At 41.4% G+C, this 15,221-nt stretch overlaps 1 protein-coding gene across 2 annotated transcripts in view; it reads right to left on the minus strand.

Moving 5' to 3' along the window:
- LOC101471184 (disco-interacting protein 2 homolog C) overlaps positions 1-15,221 on the minus strand; it is a 74,788-nt gene that overhangs the window by 42,004 nt on the left and 17,563 nt on the right. Inside the window, exons 2-8 of one of the 2 annotated variants that reach the window (XM_014411898.3) lie at positions 9,227-9,298; positions 8,497-8,601; positions 7,683-7,808; positions 4,498-4,788; positions 4,021-4,143; positions 2,960-3,106; positions 1,043-1,162 (exon numbers count right to left, since the gene is read on the minus strand). In XM_014411898.3, coding sequence (XP_014267384.1) covers positions 1,043-1,162; positions 2,960-3,106; positions 4,021-4,143; positions 4,498-4,788; positions 7,683-7,808; positions 8,497-8,601; positions 9,227-9,298 — 984 coding nt within the window. The remainder of the gene's footprint in view (positions 1-1,042; positions 1,163-2,959; positions 3,107-4,020; positions 4,144-4,497; positions 4,789-7,682; positions 7,809-8,496; positions 8,602-9,226; positions 9,299-15,221) is intronic. The other variant, XM_014411899.3, reaches the window with a different exon arrangement.

The following is a 15,221-nucleotide window of genomic DNA, read 5'->3' on the forward strand; positions in this document are numbered from 1 at the left end:
CTAAAAATCTGACTGCATTTCCCATTTTTTTTAAATTCTGAAAGTTCTTTAACTGTCATGAACTAATTCAAAGAAAGAGCTTTTTAAAGGGTAGCAGATGATTATTGATCTGCACAAAGTTTATGGTCCACTCTGTTTGGAAGCGTCAAAATTCAGTCTAATGTCTGTTCACAGCTTGATGTTTCTGGAGTCAGAGTGGACCATAAAAGGCTGGAGTGCTAAGGCTAGCACACTTGTTTACCTAGGGTCTTTATATTGTAGAGGTAAGGTAGAGACCCTAAAATAATAGAGAGAAGAGCACATCCCTGTTTGAGCATGCGACACTGGGAAGGATAAACTCCCGTTTAACAGGAAGAAACCTCTGGCAGAACCAGGCTCAGGGACGGGACGCCATTTGCCGCCAACAGTTGGGGTTGATGGAATAAGATACTAAGAGAAGAACTTTGCTTACCACGTGTTATGAATTTGAGACATATTACATGTTATGTTAGTGCTATGAACCACACAGGACCAGCACAAACCTGCCTGAGGGCGCACTGTTCTGCAAAAATCAGTGTGGCCTATAATACTGCATAACTTTTAAGTGCTAATAAAATTTAAAATGGTTTGTTTAAAAACATTTTCAGCCCCATGCAATTTTTATGAAGGAGAAAATTAGCTACACTGACTAATGTTGTTTCTTATTGTCAGCTGCCAACAGGTTTATTTCTGCTGTAATGTTTTTAACATGGGAGTCTATGGGAATTTACTCCCACATGGATCCTGCCTTGAGTGGTCATTGAAGGAACTGCAATTTCTGGGACTTAACCAGCTTACACGACGTTCAGCTTTTTCCAAAATTTCTTGAGACCTGCAAAATTAACATTCACAGTTCATTTATTTGCATGCATGAATGCCACCTCAGCACTGAGCTGTGTTTCTTTGAAAAAGCTGATTTTGCACACTGACCTGTAGCAAAGCTCATTATGTGTTTATTAAAGTGATTTATTAAATGAATCACTTGGGGATAGTTTTTTAAAATGAACAGAAAGACTGTTTTTACCTTCTAAAAGCTCATCAAAGTCATCAACAAAGAACTCTCGGAGTGGAGGTCTGCGAGGCTGCTTCAGCGTGTTCACCAGCTGCTGGATCTTAGCCGACACGCGACTGCTGACCGGAACACCTGCAAAAAGGAAAGTGGTGATGTGAACAGCTTACAAGACGATCATGAAAACTAAAATAAACCTCCAGTGTTACATGATGTGTTGCAAAGACTGAGACTAAAATGCTGCCTGTGATGTAAACCCTGGACAAATACTGAATGTTCTTTTATATATGAGAGAGAAATAAAGAATTTGTCAGTCCTGTAAGCAAACAGTTCAAGCTTCAGAATGTTTTAAACCACAGACTGTATATAAATGATGTAAAGTAAAGTAAGTAAAGTAAAATTTTATTTATATAGCACCTTTCAAGATAAAATCACAAAGTGCTTTACAGAGGCAGAAAACAGACATTAAAATCTCAAACAAAACAAAATCAACCAAAAGCGAGTTTAAACAGATGCGTTTTTAACTGCTTTTTAAAAGACATGACTGAGTCCACAGATCTCCAACTCAAAGGGAGCGAGCTCCAGAGTCTGAGAGCACTGATACAAACGCTCTGTCACCTTTTGCTTTTAACCCTGTATGCTGGACAACCAGCAACCCCTGGTCACAAGACCTCAGGGACCTGCTGGGGTGATAAGGAAGAAGAAGATCACTTATGTAAGTTGGAGCTACACCGTGCAGGGCCCTATAAGTCATGATTATGATCTTAAATTGGACCCTGAACTTGACAGGGAGCCAATGCAGTTGAATCAGCAGGGGAGTATTTGTGATGCTTTATCAGAAGCCTAGCAGCAGCATTTTGAACACCCTGCATTCATTCAAGGGAGGCATTACTTAAACCTTAAACAAGGAATTACAATAGTCTAAGCGAGATGAAACAAAAACATGAATAATCATTTCCAATTCAGAACGTGACACAATGGGACTCAGCAATTTCTTAAATGGTAAAAACAAGAGCGAACCAAAGATTTAACGTGTGTGTCCAGCGTCAGAGCTGGATCAACTGTAACACCAAGGTTCCTAATGGAGGATTTAATATAAGAAGCAAGAGGGCCTCGATTTTTAACCACGAGGGGAACACATTTCTAGCCAACGTAAACCATTAACCATTCAAGGTTAGTGAAATATGGTACTTTTGGACCTGGAGGCGTCCCCCCTCTGGGTCTATTAAACAGAATGCAGGCTTGAAGCACTGCAACATTTGTACAATCTACAGTCTAAACATTGCATTTCAACAGTTTTTTAGACTCCTGGCTCTGTATGATGTCATGTGAGAATATCCCTTATAAGGTCATCTCGAGCACACGGGTCTGAGGAAAGCTGGCTTAAAGAGGGAGGAGCTAAAGCAGGTTGTTTCTGACAGAAGATGAACTTGGGTGCTGCACCAAGAGCCTGGTACATGATAAATATGGATTAATTTGGACTGTAAATAATAAAATACTAATCAAGTACAAGCCAATAATAAATGTATGAAGATGGAAATTTGCAGATTGGCTTCCCTTTAAGGCACTGAATTAGAAACTCTGTATTTTTGGCACAAGGCTCTGCTAAGTGGACCACAGCCTGTGATTATTCTGAGGAGCTCTCAGCTCTCTAACTGACTGTGTGATTGTGAAACATGCTGAAGAAAGAACAACAAAGGTGCTCTGTCAGCTCTGCTTAGAAAAATAAATGGTAAAAAAGTCCAATCTGTCTTCCAGGGGACTGACATCAACACAAACCGTGTAATTGGCCAGTTCTCTGAGGCACTGGTCCAATTTGAGCTCACTTCCTGATTAAAGAGTTGCTATTTTTATCAGACGGTCTCCAGTATTTTTATTCAGAGGCTCCAGCTGGGAGCTGGCTAAAGGTGTGACGTTGGCGGTGACTCCTACCATCGCCTGTCTCCATGCGCTCCGCGTTGCCGTATTTCTGCGTGTTCCTGGCAATGGTTCCCATATTGGCCATGTGGTGACGCTCAGTGTGGGAGTGGGACGAGTCCGACGAGTATCCCGTCACGTCCGGCGGGGCCGAGTGGTTCTCTGTGAGGCAGATGGAGAGAGAGCTGAAACAGACAGCGGTGACTCACTGTTCACCTTTATCACTGCTCTGTTTGTCAAGTGCCGTGTGTTATAGAGTCCACGGGCAATTAGACACGTTCTGATGGTCATCTTGTTTCACTGCTGATTTGGGTCACAGCCCTGACAAACACAGGAGTCAGCAGGGTATGGAATAGCTGCGCTTCAAAACATCACAAGTGTAAAGCTTTCAACGGAACACTTCTTCTCCAAACATCAATAACAACAGACATTTTTGGTCATATTAAAGGTGCACTTTGTAGCTATCCTGTACAGAATTAAACTAAACCTTTTACCACCAGGGGGCAGCATTTTACCAGCACGTGTGCAGTCTTTTTCAAGATATGCAGCTGTTTAGCTTTATATATTTCTTTTCAGCCAAACCTATTTTCTAAAGAGAAGTTGCATTGACTCACTGGTATTACACAAAATTGCAGCTAAGCATCAAGTCGACTTGAGTCAATACCTCACAGTCTTCTTCCACATTTTATGGAGTGATTTAGTGCATTTTCAAAGGTTTTAAAAACGGAAATTGATAAGAAAACGATTTAATGTCCACATACTGTTTTGGGAATAGCTGACATTTCTTCTCTTAACCTGCTGAGGTCTATTCGGCCATCCGTGGTGACTCCAACTCTAAATGTAACCCTAACCTTTACTTAAACAGTTCCCCCGAGTCATTCTGTGTAATTTTAAACTGTTCACATCACACATTCACACACATTCTGCCTTTCTCCAAACTCAAGGTTGGGGTTACCACCTATCATGTCTTATCATGAATGGTGATTAAAGGCTGCATTATTTTGATTGTTTATACTCACTAAGGCATTCTGCAGGCATTCTGCATCTTCAGAGACTCTGAAAAAAGTGAAACCTACCCTCTGACTCCAGCGGCGGAGGCCACAGCATGTCGGAGCCAAACTCACAGGACCGTCGCAGAGAGCCGCCGTTCTCTGCTATACTAAGCGCTCCCTTCCTCTTCAGAGACAGGTGGCCGATACCTGAAGGAGCAATAAACAGCTGTATCACAGTCAAATACTGTGTATTACTGCAAAGACTCTTGGGCTGCACTCCTATTGGGCCATAACGGTACTGCAAGACCCACGAAATTCTAGTCCTCCTTGTTACAACCTCAGTTGTGTCAGAAAATGAAAACTGACTTCTTTGATCTCTTTTACCTTGTTTTCACTCTTTGTAGACCAAATGCTTTATCAGTAATAATCATTGGGTTAAACTATAATAAAAAGTATATGAATTTCCTCATTTTAGGAATCACCTTTATTAAAAGACACAGGTGAAAATTCAAAATGCTGGAGCTGTATTAGGAAAAATGCACGAGAGGACTGAAGTCTTACCGTGGTGCGACTGTGACAGGTGGCTCTGCTGGTGGTGCGACTGGCCCAGGTGCGCCAGGTGCGCGTGCGCCAGGTGCGAGATGTGCATGTGAGCCAGCGAGTCGGCTAGCCGTCCGGCATTACCGCTGCCTCCGCTCTGCGTGGACGAGGACGAGGACGAGGTGGAGCCTAGGTGGGCGGGGCCTAGTTGGGAAGGGCGGCTCATCCAGTGCTCCATGCCCGACATGTCGTCACCTGGCCCCGCCTCCTCCTCTGAGCCCGACGAGGAGTCTGAGCACAGGGGGGACAGACCTAGTGAGGGTCAGTAGCCGCCATTATATGTTAATAACAGAACTTTCACAGCATAAAACTAACAATAATAAATAAGCAGGAACTGAAATGAGTGCTAACACAATTTAAGACCTTTAAACAATATTAGTAAACAATTCAGCAGTTTGGGAGACTAGCTTCTTCCAACTAAATTAAATGATAAACACTGCTATGACGCCAGAGCCATTTGTTTGCTAGGTTAGCTCGGCATCCAATTTAGCTCAAGAGAAAAGTTTGTGTTAATGTCCCAGCTCTAATCCTTTTTGGTTCTTTGTTTTTCTAGAGAAATAATCAGATAAAACATCTTATTTAGTGAATTAGAGGCTCACTTTCTTATTGTTACGCTAAGCTAACCGTGCCCTAACTAAGTGCTTGAATGAGAATGGTATTAAAATTCTTCTTAGCAAGAAACTGGTTAAGTCATTTGTTTATGGGATTTGAAATAGCTCTGACCAAAGTGGACAGGTTGTGTTGCATCAAGTTTGTGCTGCTAAATGTAAAGAAATAACGCGATAAAGTTGTTTTTGCTCAATGTGTTTTATGCAAGGTTGAAATTGCTAACTTTTTAGTTTTGCATGTCTGTTTGTGGTTTTTCTTGATATTACGTTCTTCATGACACTAGCTGATGACACTACGAGATGTGTGAATTACGGAGAAGTTAGCAGGGCTTCAGAACGAAGAGGGGGAAACACAAACTGTAGGTTCCAGCGATAATCATGGAGAATGTATTTGGACAACGATGAGCTCAGAGCTAATCGAGACCCAGAGGGAACACAGTGAGCGCGGGATGTTAACCTAAGTACAGCAATTGCACTGTTTTTGTTATTCGAAGTGATGTAATCGTGGACGTTTTCCTGTGAAGTCATGTTTTTCTGGCCTGATTATTGAACTGCAGCTGTGGAATGTGTCTATATTACTCGCCAAGGGAATTGTTTTTTCATCATTCAGTTTGAATTCAGCTAACACAGAGATAATCCACATAACTGTGCTTGTGAAGAAAGACTATGGTTAATAAATGGATACCCCAAACCACCTCATACAACATTTACTGAACCAGTAGGCACTTTGTCTTCTTCCTGTATTTATATTTAGGTCTTGATACAATGAGCCCTGCACTTTTTTCCATTTCACAAAGCTCCTTTTTGGGTCACATTAAGGTCATTTTGAGCTGGGTTGTTTTTCATGCTTTGGCTGTTTTTACATAGTAATTTTCCGACTTTTTGGATAAATAGAATATATCTATACATATCTATTTATGCAAAAGAAAAACTAGAAGCATACAAATCTCTTGATGCATATTATTTTTCACCTAACCCGTGTGGCTGCACATGCGCCTGAAAATCGTGTTTTACACCAATTTTCTACGCTGGATTTATTTCTGATCAAACATTCTGATTTCCTGTGGGCTTGCTCGCCTCCCTTGTTTGAGGTCCCACTCCTGTGCCACCCCACATCCCTTCATTTATACCCAGCGTGGCATTTAATCCATGACTACTGATCCACATCTGAGCCTGGTAATAAGAAACAGATCTGAATTGAGTGTTTTTAAGACAATTGTCTCCAGTCAGTATTACAATGGTTCAGAAAAATCCTGGAGACCATGATTAATTCTGTTCACCACTGAAGTTTGATGAGCTTTGGGCGACACAGCAGGCTCTAGAGCTGAAAATGTCAATAATTAGTCAGCTAAGGTAGTAACAACCACGAGAACCAATTTAGGTAAAACTGGCTTTGGGCTGCACTTTAGGAAAAAGGCTGAATTTACTTCTTTAAACGAGTTCATTGTGTGAACACGGAGGAGCAGTAAACATAACATGGGGATTCAGTTTCCGCTCTGACTTTCCTATAACAGCAAGTAAGTGTCCCGTGTCGACCACTGAGGCTCATGAGTAAGACGAGCCTTTGGGGTGATGTCGGGATCGCTTAAGAATTTTCTCAAAGGTTAAAAAGCAAATTGGCAGTGAACAAAGTTATTACATTTTCTCCATTAAAATCCAATCAGCAGCAAAATTATACCGTCAACTCCAATTATGTTCAATCTAATGAGCTCATATTTGAGGTAAAGGTCAGCTCCGACTTTCCCCCTTCGTCCATGTTTTTTGCAGTTGCAAATACGCAGAATAGTCAGCTACTAATCGGTGTTTTTCCTTTTTCTGATGGCAGATCGCATTTACAGTAGCTGACTGCGTGCAACGTTACATCTGTCTGTGGTTTGTTTTCACTGTAAAACCATCAGCGCCTCAGGAAATGTGCATGTTTGCAGTTTTTTGGAGAGATGAGTGTGTTTCTGTCAGAATGGAAAACGTCTGAGAAAGCAGAGACACGGCATTACAACATAATCCCGTCTGGGCTCGGGCCTGCCTCTCCGGGGTCAAATTTTCGGCTTAGTGCAACCCATTTCAGCGGAGATAACCACAGCATGTGTGTGTATGAGTGTGTGTATGAGTGTGTGCACCTTCTGGGTACTTTTTTCTTTAAACTAAACACTATTTTAAAGACATGAAAAAACAATCCAACGCTTAGCTGCTTCTAATCTCCTGCTCAAAAGTGCACATCAGAAGATCACATGACCTGTTAAACTGAACCACTGAGCTATTCTTAGTTCAATATTGTTAAGTCGTGTAACTTTACGCAGCCACTTTCACACATTCTGTTTATAAGTTAAATTACTGAGCTCCCTTATTATATTTTACTTTGGGTTTTTTTCTCGTTTGTCATATTTTATCTCTACTTTATTGACGTATTTTGTTATAGCTTGCAGTTTTAATGTTTTAATCCACCGTCACAAGTATATGTTGTCTCGTTTTTTCACATCTCAATCAGAAAAATACATGGAGGACAAATACAGGTGTGTGTCTCAGTCTGTGTGTCGTCACCTGGAGGCGTGTATGCATCCATGGAGGTCTGCACCACCAGCGAGCGTCTCTTGGAGGGCATGGGCACCGCCACCTTCCTCTCAACGTGTCGCGCCAACACAGCCTGCACCGCCTCAGTGTGGACGTCTGAGTGAGAGAGAGAGACAGGTAAACAGGCTCATTCATGCAAAGGAGGAGGGAGAAAGTTATCCTAAAAAATGAAAGTGGAAAAAGTGCACCGTCCCCTCCATCTATGTCTTTTCCAACAAACAAACCCGCTGAAGTCTCATCCATTTTGATTACACTGCAAGTCCCTGTAATGTATTAACTGAAAATTACAGTTTACACATGAATAAAGCCAGACTGTAATCATCCTTCAATTCACAGTAAAGAGCAACAAGTTCATTTTAACTACCACAGTGCCAGCAGCGCGATCTGATATACTTCTGTTTTTCTAATCATAAGTACTGAATGCCAAGTGTGTGCAGTAACATGGTTACACTGCTTTATGAATTCATTTTTTCTTAATGCATTTAAAGTGGAATGTATTCTGTTCATTACCAGCTCTGTATTTTTATTCTTGGCCTCTGCTATAGTAGCTTTGCATACTACACAATCCTTCTTCATCTTATACTAAGAATACTGAACTAGGCTCACAGGGATTACTTGTACATACGCTGATTTCATTATATCTGAAGCTTTCACCTTGTTTAATACGAGTATCCACTGCTGGAAGAGGAAATATGAGAGAAAATGAAGAGGAGGTGAATATGGACACTATATAAGAAGCCTCAGTGATCCGATGGTGGTGTTTATGCAGCTGTAGTTTCCGTACCTGATCTGTAGCGCTCGTCTCTGGTGCCGGAGGTTCTCCGTCGGTGGAAACGGGCCGCAGAGGGAGGGCCGAGGGGGGCCCGGTGAGACATTGGCCCCTCCATACCTACAGAGGCAAGCAGACAAGCAGCGACAGATGCATACATATATAGAGAGACACAGACATACACACACGTGCACAAATACGTTTGACAAAAGCAAAAGATAGGAGGGCCAACAAAGAAAAATAAACATGGAGATGATCTGACTCAGCAGAAAAATTAGATTTTTCTGGCATCTTAAAATGAAAGAATTGATAAAGAAAAAGAAGGTAAAAAAAATAATAATTCGAAAAATGTGGCAGTTGCTTCTCTGCTCTCTGATAGAACATCCCTCAGTATCCAGTGAGCCGTTATTGCTAAATCATCCGATATACGATAAGGATAAACCAGATTGGGTGACACATATGTGTGTGTGTGTTTTAGCTGCAGGAGAGCCTGTAGGGCGTGTGTGTGTGTTTGAAGACAGCGACTGCAGCACGTTCAGATAAAGAGGAGCAGGCCCAAGCTGAGCTCTAGGGAGTCCTAACCTACATTCACTAATGGCGGCGGCTGAAGACTGAATCGATAGAGTCGAGTACAGTATCATTGCCACTGTATTTGTCATGATACCAGATCGATTCTCTACTAGCGGTATGGGAATATTTTCGCGGCGTGGGGAGTGTGTGGGGGAGTCAGAGGTTGCTAAATTACCTCCAGCATGTGGAACATATGCCCTGACCAGCTTGGACCTCTTCTTCTCATAACCCTTCTGAGTGATGTCCCCTGCGAACAGATAGAGATAGATAAAGAATGAGAGAGCCAGCGGAGGGTGCGTGGGTGTTTCCCTTCATCTTTTTTTCCCCCAGAAATTGTGTCCATCAAACACGTTTTGGTTGCTTATACGGTTTTTGTTTTCCTTTAAAGAGGACCTATTATGCTGATTTCCCACTCTTTGTTTTAAACCCTGATTCACAGTACTGGGCCTTATTGCAGCCGTCAGTGTATGAAATAAGCTGTTCCCCTCCTGTTGATACAGTTTTCTTCTCATTGGCTGCCCCTCGTAAAGAGACATTTTCAAAAGCAGGTGGGTGGGGCTTCTGTACTCGAGCTGTGTGCCTAACATGACCATATAAGGAAATCTGCTTTTGCTGACATCATAATGGTGGTAACACTTTATTGTAACAGTTGTGAATAACTAGAAATTTGATAGTTTATTAATCCTCACATGGACTTTCCATTATTGTAAAGTTGTATCTGATATTTTCACTGCTTTATATTGATGTATGCTAGCTGTCAGGCTGTTAGACAACACTGTGGATTGGATGTTATGACAGTAAAGAGCAATATGTGTGTCGTTACACATGCGTTGCAGTGTGTCTGCTTTGATCTGAGCTGTTCATGTTGGGCTTGGAGCGTATAAATAAACATTGGCATTGTGGCCATGCTGGATACAATTACAAGCTATTACAGTCAGAGAACACACTGGGCGTGGCTGCATGAGAGTTGATCACATCCTCTCAAGGAGAGGATCCCAGAAATGGCTCTCTGTTCAAATGGCATCAGATCTGTTTTTCACAGGAGTGGGCAGGAAGTCGGACACAGGTGGAATCTGAAGCTGTGAGAGGGATGATCTGTCTCACTGTTGTGGCCACATGAGCAAAGGGGCCAACATTTACACAAGCCTTGTCCTTGTGTCTGAGGTGCCAGCAACTTTTTATGACACAATAATAACACCGGTTATTATAAAATAATAGGAGTTACAGGATAATCTAATTGTTGGTTAACACCCCAATAGCTATATACTAAATTTCACATAGCTATTTAACAATTTACTGTTTATTAATGATCGTTATGATAAAGTGTTACCAAAAGTCCTGAGATGGTGCTTTATTGGGATTACCTGTGCATGCACTGACCTCAGTATTTAGCAGGCAGTAGTATTTCAGCCATGTTAAAAACATACCTACAGCACAGAGAGTAAGGAAAAGCATAACAGGTCCACTTTATATAAGCTGGTGCAGCCTCATTGGTCTCATGTCACCCAGCCTCCTCTGTCTCTCACAGCCTTTTAATGCTTCTGTCCGACTGTTAATTAAGAACATAAACATAAATAAAACAACATGAAATGAATAATGAATAATGGAGATGATGAATATGAGAACGGGAATAATGTTATGCACTGCACAGACTCTGCAGTTCAACAGTCAAATGCTACATGATGTTTTTTCCCCAATGCATACAGAAGCTTTCAAGGTCGTATGATAATCTGATCATCATTATAATGTTATTCTTTGTTTTGTTCTGCAGCACACCAAGGTCTTGTTCGCTTTCTGGCATCAGAACATCAATGCTTGACATTCATGTCGGGTTTAAGCACCACAGCAGGAGGAGCTTCTGTCTTGGGTGTCACGTTTATATTTCTGGAGATAAAGGGTCCCAAATGAAAACCTGAAAGACCAGAAACAAAGCTGGAGAGACCCGTGATGGATGACTGGGGAAGGAAATTTCATCTTGGCTTTTGGACTCCTGTCCAGCAGGGAACACGAGTAAATACACTTAGTGCTATCATTTGTACACTACATGTCCAAAACATCACCCAAGGCCATAGAAAGCAACTAGAAGAAGCTGCTCATTGAATCACATCTGATTCAGGAAGCACCTCACCCAGCAGTCTTTGTATATACTGTGACCGTCAACAGGCAGGGTTTGATCTTTTCCTTTCTGCACTCCCACCATGGGAGTCATCTGAGGTATTAGTAATTCAGTTCGAATAAAAGTAGCTTTTTCTTTATAAAAGACTCAGAAATAGTAGAAAATTCATTGATTTCTGTCAAAAATTTGACTGTACACAGATCAGTCACGCGTACATGAATAGCTGACCACCGAGGAAAAACATATAGTATAGCTGTAGGTAACATATCTCTTCATATAAACTACATGACAAGTGAAATGACACCATCAGTACTCCTGTTATGTGACTACATGATGATTTTAAGACCGAGTATGAGTATTAGTGTGGATTAGTGACAGCAGCAGAGACTAATGGACGGACAGGCAGAGGTCAGCGTGGAGAGGCAGCGATGCAGAAATTCATTACAGTCCCTAAGGGAGGTCGTGGCTGCCTAGGCGACCCCCCACCCCCAGCAAAACCAACACGGCCGCTGATCAATCACAGCACCCCACGGTCCTCGCTGCAGGGATAATATGTGCTAATACTTCCTTGTTTGTCCCAATTAAATGCTGTTAAACTGGCTCACACCAGTTCGCTAATTATTGATTGTTGTTTGATTGCCACGGAGACGGGAGACAAATCAAATCCAAAGACAAAAGGACGCCGGGAGGCTACAATATCAGTCGCTCTGAGACAAGTGAAAGTATTACACCGCAGCAGATGCCTTTAAAGTCATCAAATGTCATGAAAAACATCAAAATCAACCAATGATGCAGCTTTTCTGTCTCTATATAAAAGATTTTTATACAACATTCAGCTTATTTTTTGTTTAGTTTCATTTTTTAAGCATCAATTCTGCTCATCTCCATCTCCCCTCTCTATGACATCAAGAGAGCCAAGAGAATAAAAAAATGAGTGACTGAGAATAGAAAAGAGACGAACTCAGCTAAGAGTAAAGTTAAATCAAATATTTAAAAGATTGGCAAATAATGATTACTTTAATAAGTTTATTTTGCTATCAAGTTCACATCAAACATACTTGTCTTTAGAGCCATGGCTCTTAGCTTTTCCTAGAAGTTCAAACTCACTTAAACTTCCGTTTAGCTCAAGAGACGATGACTAAGCGAGAGCCTAAATTCAACATTTCAACCACTTTTTAGTCCACGGGCAACTCTTAGTCCAATCTGATCAGCAGCGGGCCGGCGCAGGAAAATCAATCAAAAATTCCTTTCTTAAAGTTTATAGAAGTAAAAGCTATTTGTGAAAACATTCCAACAATGTGTCTCATGTTGTTCCACTTTCTATCAAACGACTGTCGTTACCAAGTCGTAACTCAAAAACGTCCTTTTTGGCTCTTTATCTTAAACGTCTTGATTTCTTCTTAGTAGAAATATAGAGAAGTAGCATTAATAGTAGTAAAGTGTCATCCTTCTCTGAAATGTTCACACTTTGCAAGCAGTCCAGTGGCTCTACTCTCAGACTTCCCTCAGTGGAAGCAGCACAGCAGGAAGTCCAACCTGGGAATGAAAATATCCAAATGAAAAAGACTCCAGAGCTTGAAGTGCATGAAGAACAAACAGAACCAGAGCAAGCACAAAACACCAGTCAGCATGGACAAAAGGGGACACAAAGACAAAAACATTGAAACAAGAAGACTTCATAATAACATGAAGGGATCAAGCAGACGCACCACCAGAGAGAGAGGACAGAGGGAGGAACCCAAAGGAAAATACTGAGGCAAATAAAAGCACCCTGACAAATACAAAACTACCGAAACCCAGTAAACACAGCAACACCAGAAGAATAAAGCCATTAATAAAAGGACCAGAAATACAATAATACAATAACATTTAGAGATCAAACACACCAAGACATCCATAAAACATCCCGGCTTTGTTTTTTAAGCAAAGCTTTCATAAACATTTCGAGGACAGAGTGCATGTGGAGCACCAGGAAGGTCCAAACAGTGAAAGTGAACTACACTGTGTTTATGGGAGTGAAAGGAAATGTCCCCCTGCGCACTGCTGTGGCTCGCTGATGTGTTTTCAGACCAACAATGGAGCGCTCGGGTTTTGGATACACAGACGATAAATCACTGCTGATTTCTGGTCTTTTTGTTGGGCTTTCTGACAGCTAGAAAAATGTAGTATATCACCAGGCTTCCTGTTTATCTGAGCACAAACACATCTACACTGTCAGATCTATGTGATACCAAAGAGTCCAACATATTTCTGTTGTAAAAAGTGAGAATCGTAGACCTGCCAGGAGAGAAGACGCTCGGCTCTTTCAGAAATCTTGCTTCACTAGTTTTATCTGCAGTCTTCTGCTTTATTTCAAGCTGCTGTTTCTGTAAAAAGTGAATTTATCACACCTGAGTGGAGAGTGCTACTCAATTTACCAAAAGATGAGCTCAGCTGTTTGCACACAGATTTTTTTTTTTCCAGTGCGTGACTTCAGGGCACAGATGTGATTGTGCGTCTATGAATACAAACAACTTATGGCTACAAACAAACAGTGGAAGTGTAGTGAATCCAGTTTCCATAAAAATCACTTCCTAGAGAGAGAACCTTATTATGATGTAAACAATATATTTCCAAGAAAGTCTCTGAAGGACCACAAATCAGGTCCAGTGAGCTCACGCTGGCTGCTAATCCATTCCCAACAGCTTTATCCATTTCTTACAAAACAACCCTGCAAACATCATGACAGCAGCCAAGATGGTTTTAAGGCAGGCTGCCAAACGGGACGCTGTTTCCATGTCCAGTGTTGGTGCAGTCAGACCCTCTCATACAAGCCAGGAAATATTGTTAACTGCTAGGGCTGTGCGATATGACCAAAATCTCATATCCCGATATAAGACATCTATCGGCCGATAACGATATAAATCCCAAAAATGTAACATTTTCTGTAAATTCTGTGAATCTCGGGCAGCTCGTCTTGCGTGAAGTGTTTCCAGCTGCGCGTCATGTAGCTGGAGTCGAGTGTTTTAACCGATGCATGAAACAATACATTTTTAGATATAAGTTGTAACGGCCGCCGTTTTCTTTGTGAGTATTTATTACACGGTGTGCTGCGGGGAAAAGCCTGTTCTAACGTTTGAGTCTAAGGTTTATTTTTTAGCACCTGGCGGCTCTTTTTTACTTCTCATCCGTAAATAATCTGCTCTTTCACATGATTCAGTTTATTTTGAAAAGTCTCAACAGGATCTTGAGCTTTATTGTGAAAGGTTTATGTGGCACATCCGACATACTGTTTTACTTTAGTCTATGACACGCTTACCTTCAGGGTCATACATCACATGAAAACCAAAATAGTTCCAAACACCACATCTGAATGAGGGTGGGGGAGGTTCAATTTGCCATGTTGCAAGGAGAGCTTAGCTTCTGTCTCGCTAGCTTGCCCTGCGCTCAGTGAATCTGCGTTTGACTACTCCGCCTAGGCTGCACTGTCGAGCGCAGATCCACTGAGCGCTCAACACAGACAGCATCGTCAGAAGGAAAGTTGATAAAATAAATTAAAAATTTTGTATTGTTCGATACATATGCGTACCGAACCGAAAGCACTGTATCGAACGGTTCAACATCGATACGAGTATCGTTGCACCCCTAAAATTAAAGTGACTAACAGTTTCATATAGCTCTTAAATACACACACAACATTTGTATGGTCAGTGTTTAACTGCATTAATTCTATTCAATATTTTTAAGATTATTTCTAACTTGTAGAGTATTCAACTAGTCTCATTTTTTCAGTCGTTTAAACAAAACAGTAAATTAGTTGACAAGGGGACCTCTAACGCAAATATGGTCAAATCTGGCTCTAAGAATCAAACGAGACAACCCGACTGATAACGTTGAGGCTTTGAAAACCCAATGAGTTGTCTATTCTGCGTTTTATACTGTCCATGGATGCTTCCAAAATGAGCTGCATCACATTTAGCTTGAACGACAATGAGCTAGGGTTATTACAGCTATGCAGTGAATCGAAACAGAATAAAAACTGGACACTGGAAGCTACTGGGACCCATAAAACTGA

The sequence above is a fragment of the Maylandia zebra genome, linkage group LG9 (assembly GCF_041146795.1).
Source record: "Maylandia zebra isolate NMK-2024a linkage group LG9, Mzebra_GT3a, whole genome shotgun sequence".
NCBI lineage: Eukaryota > Metazoa > Chordata > Actinopteri > Cichliformes > Cichlidae > Maylandia > Maylandia zebra.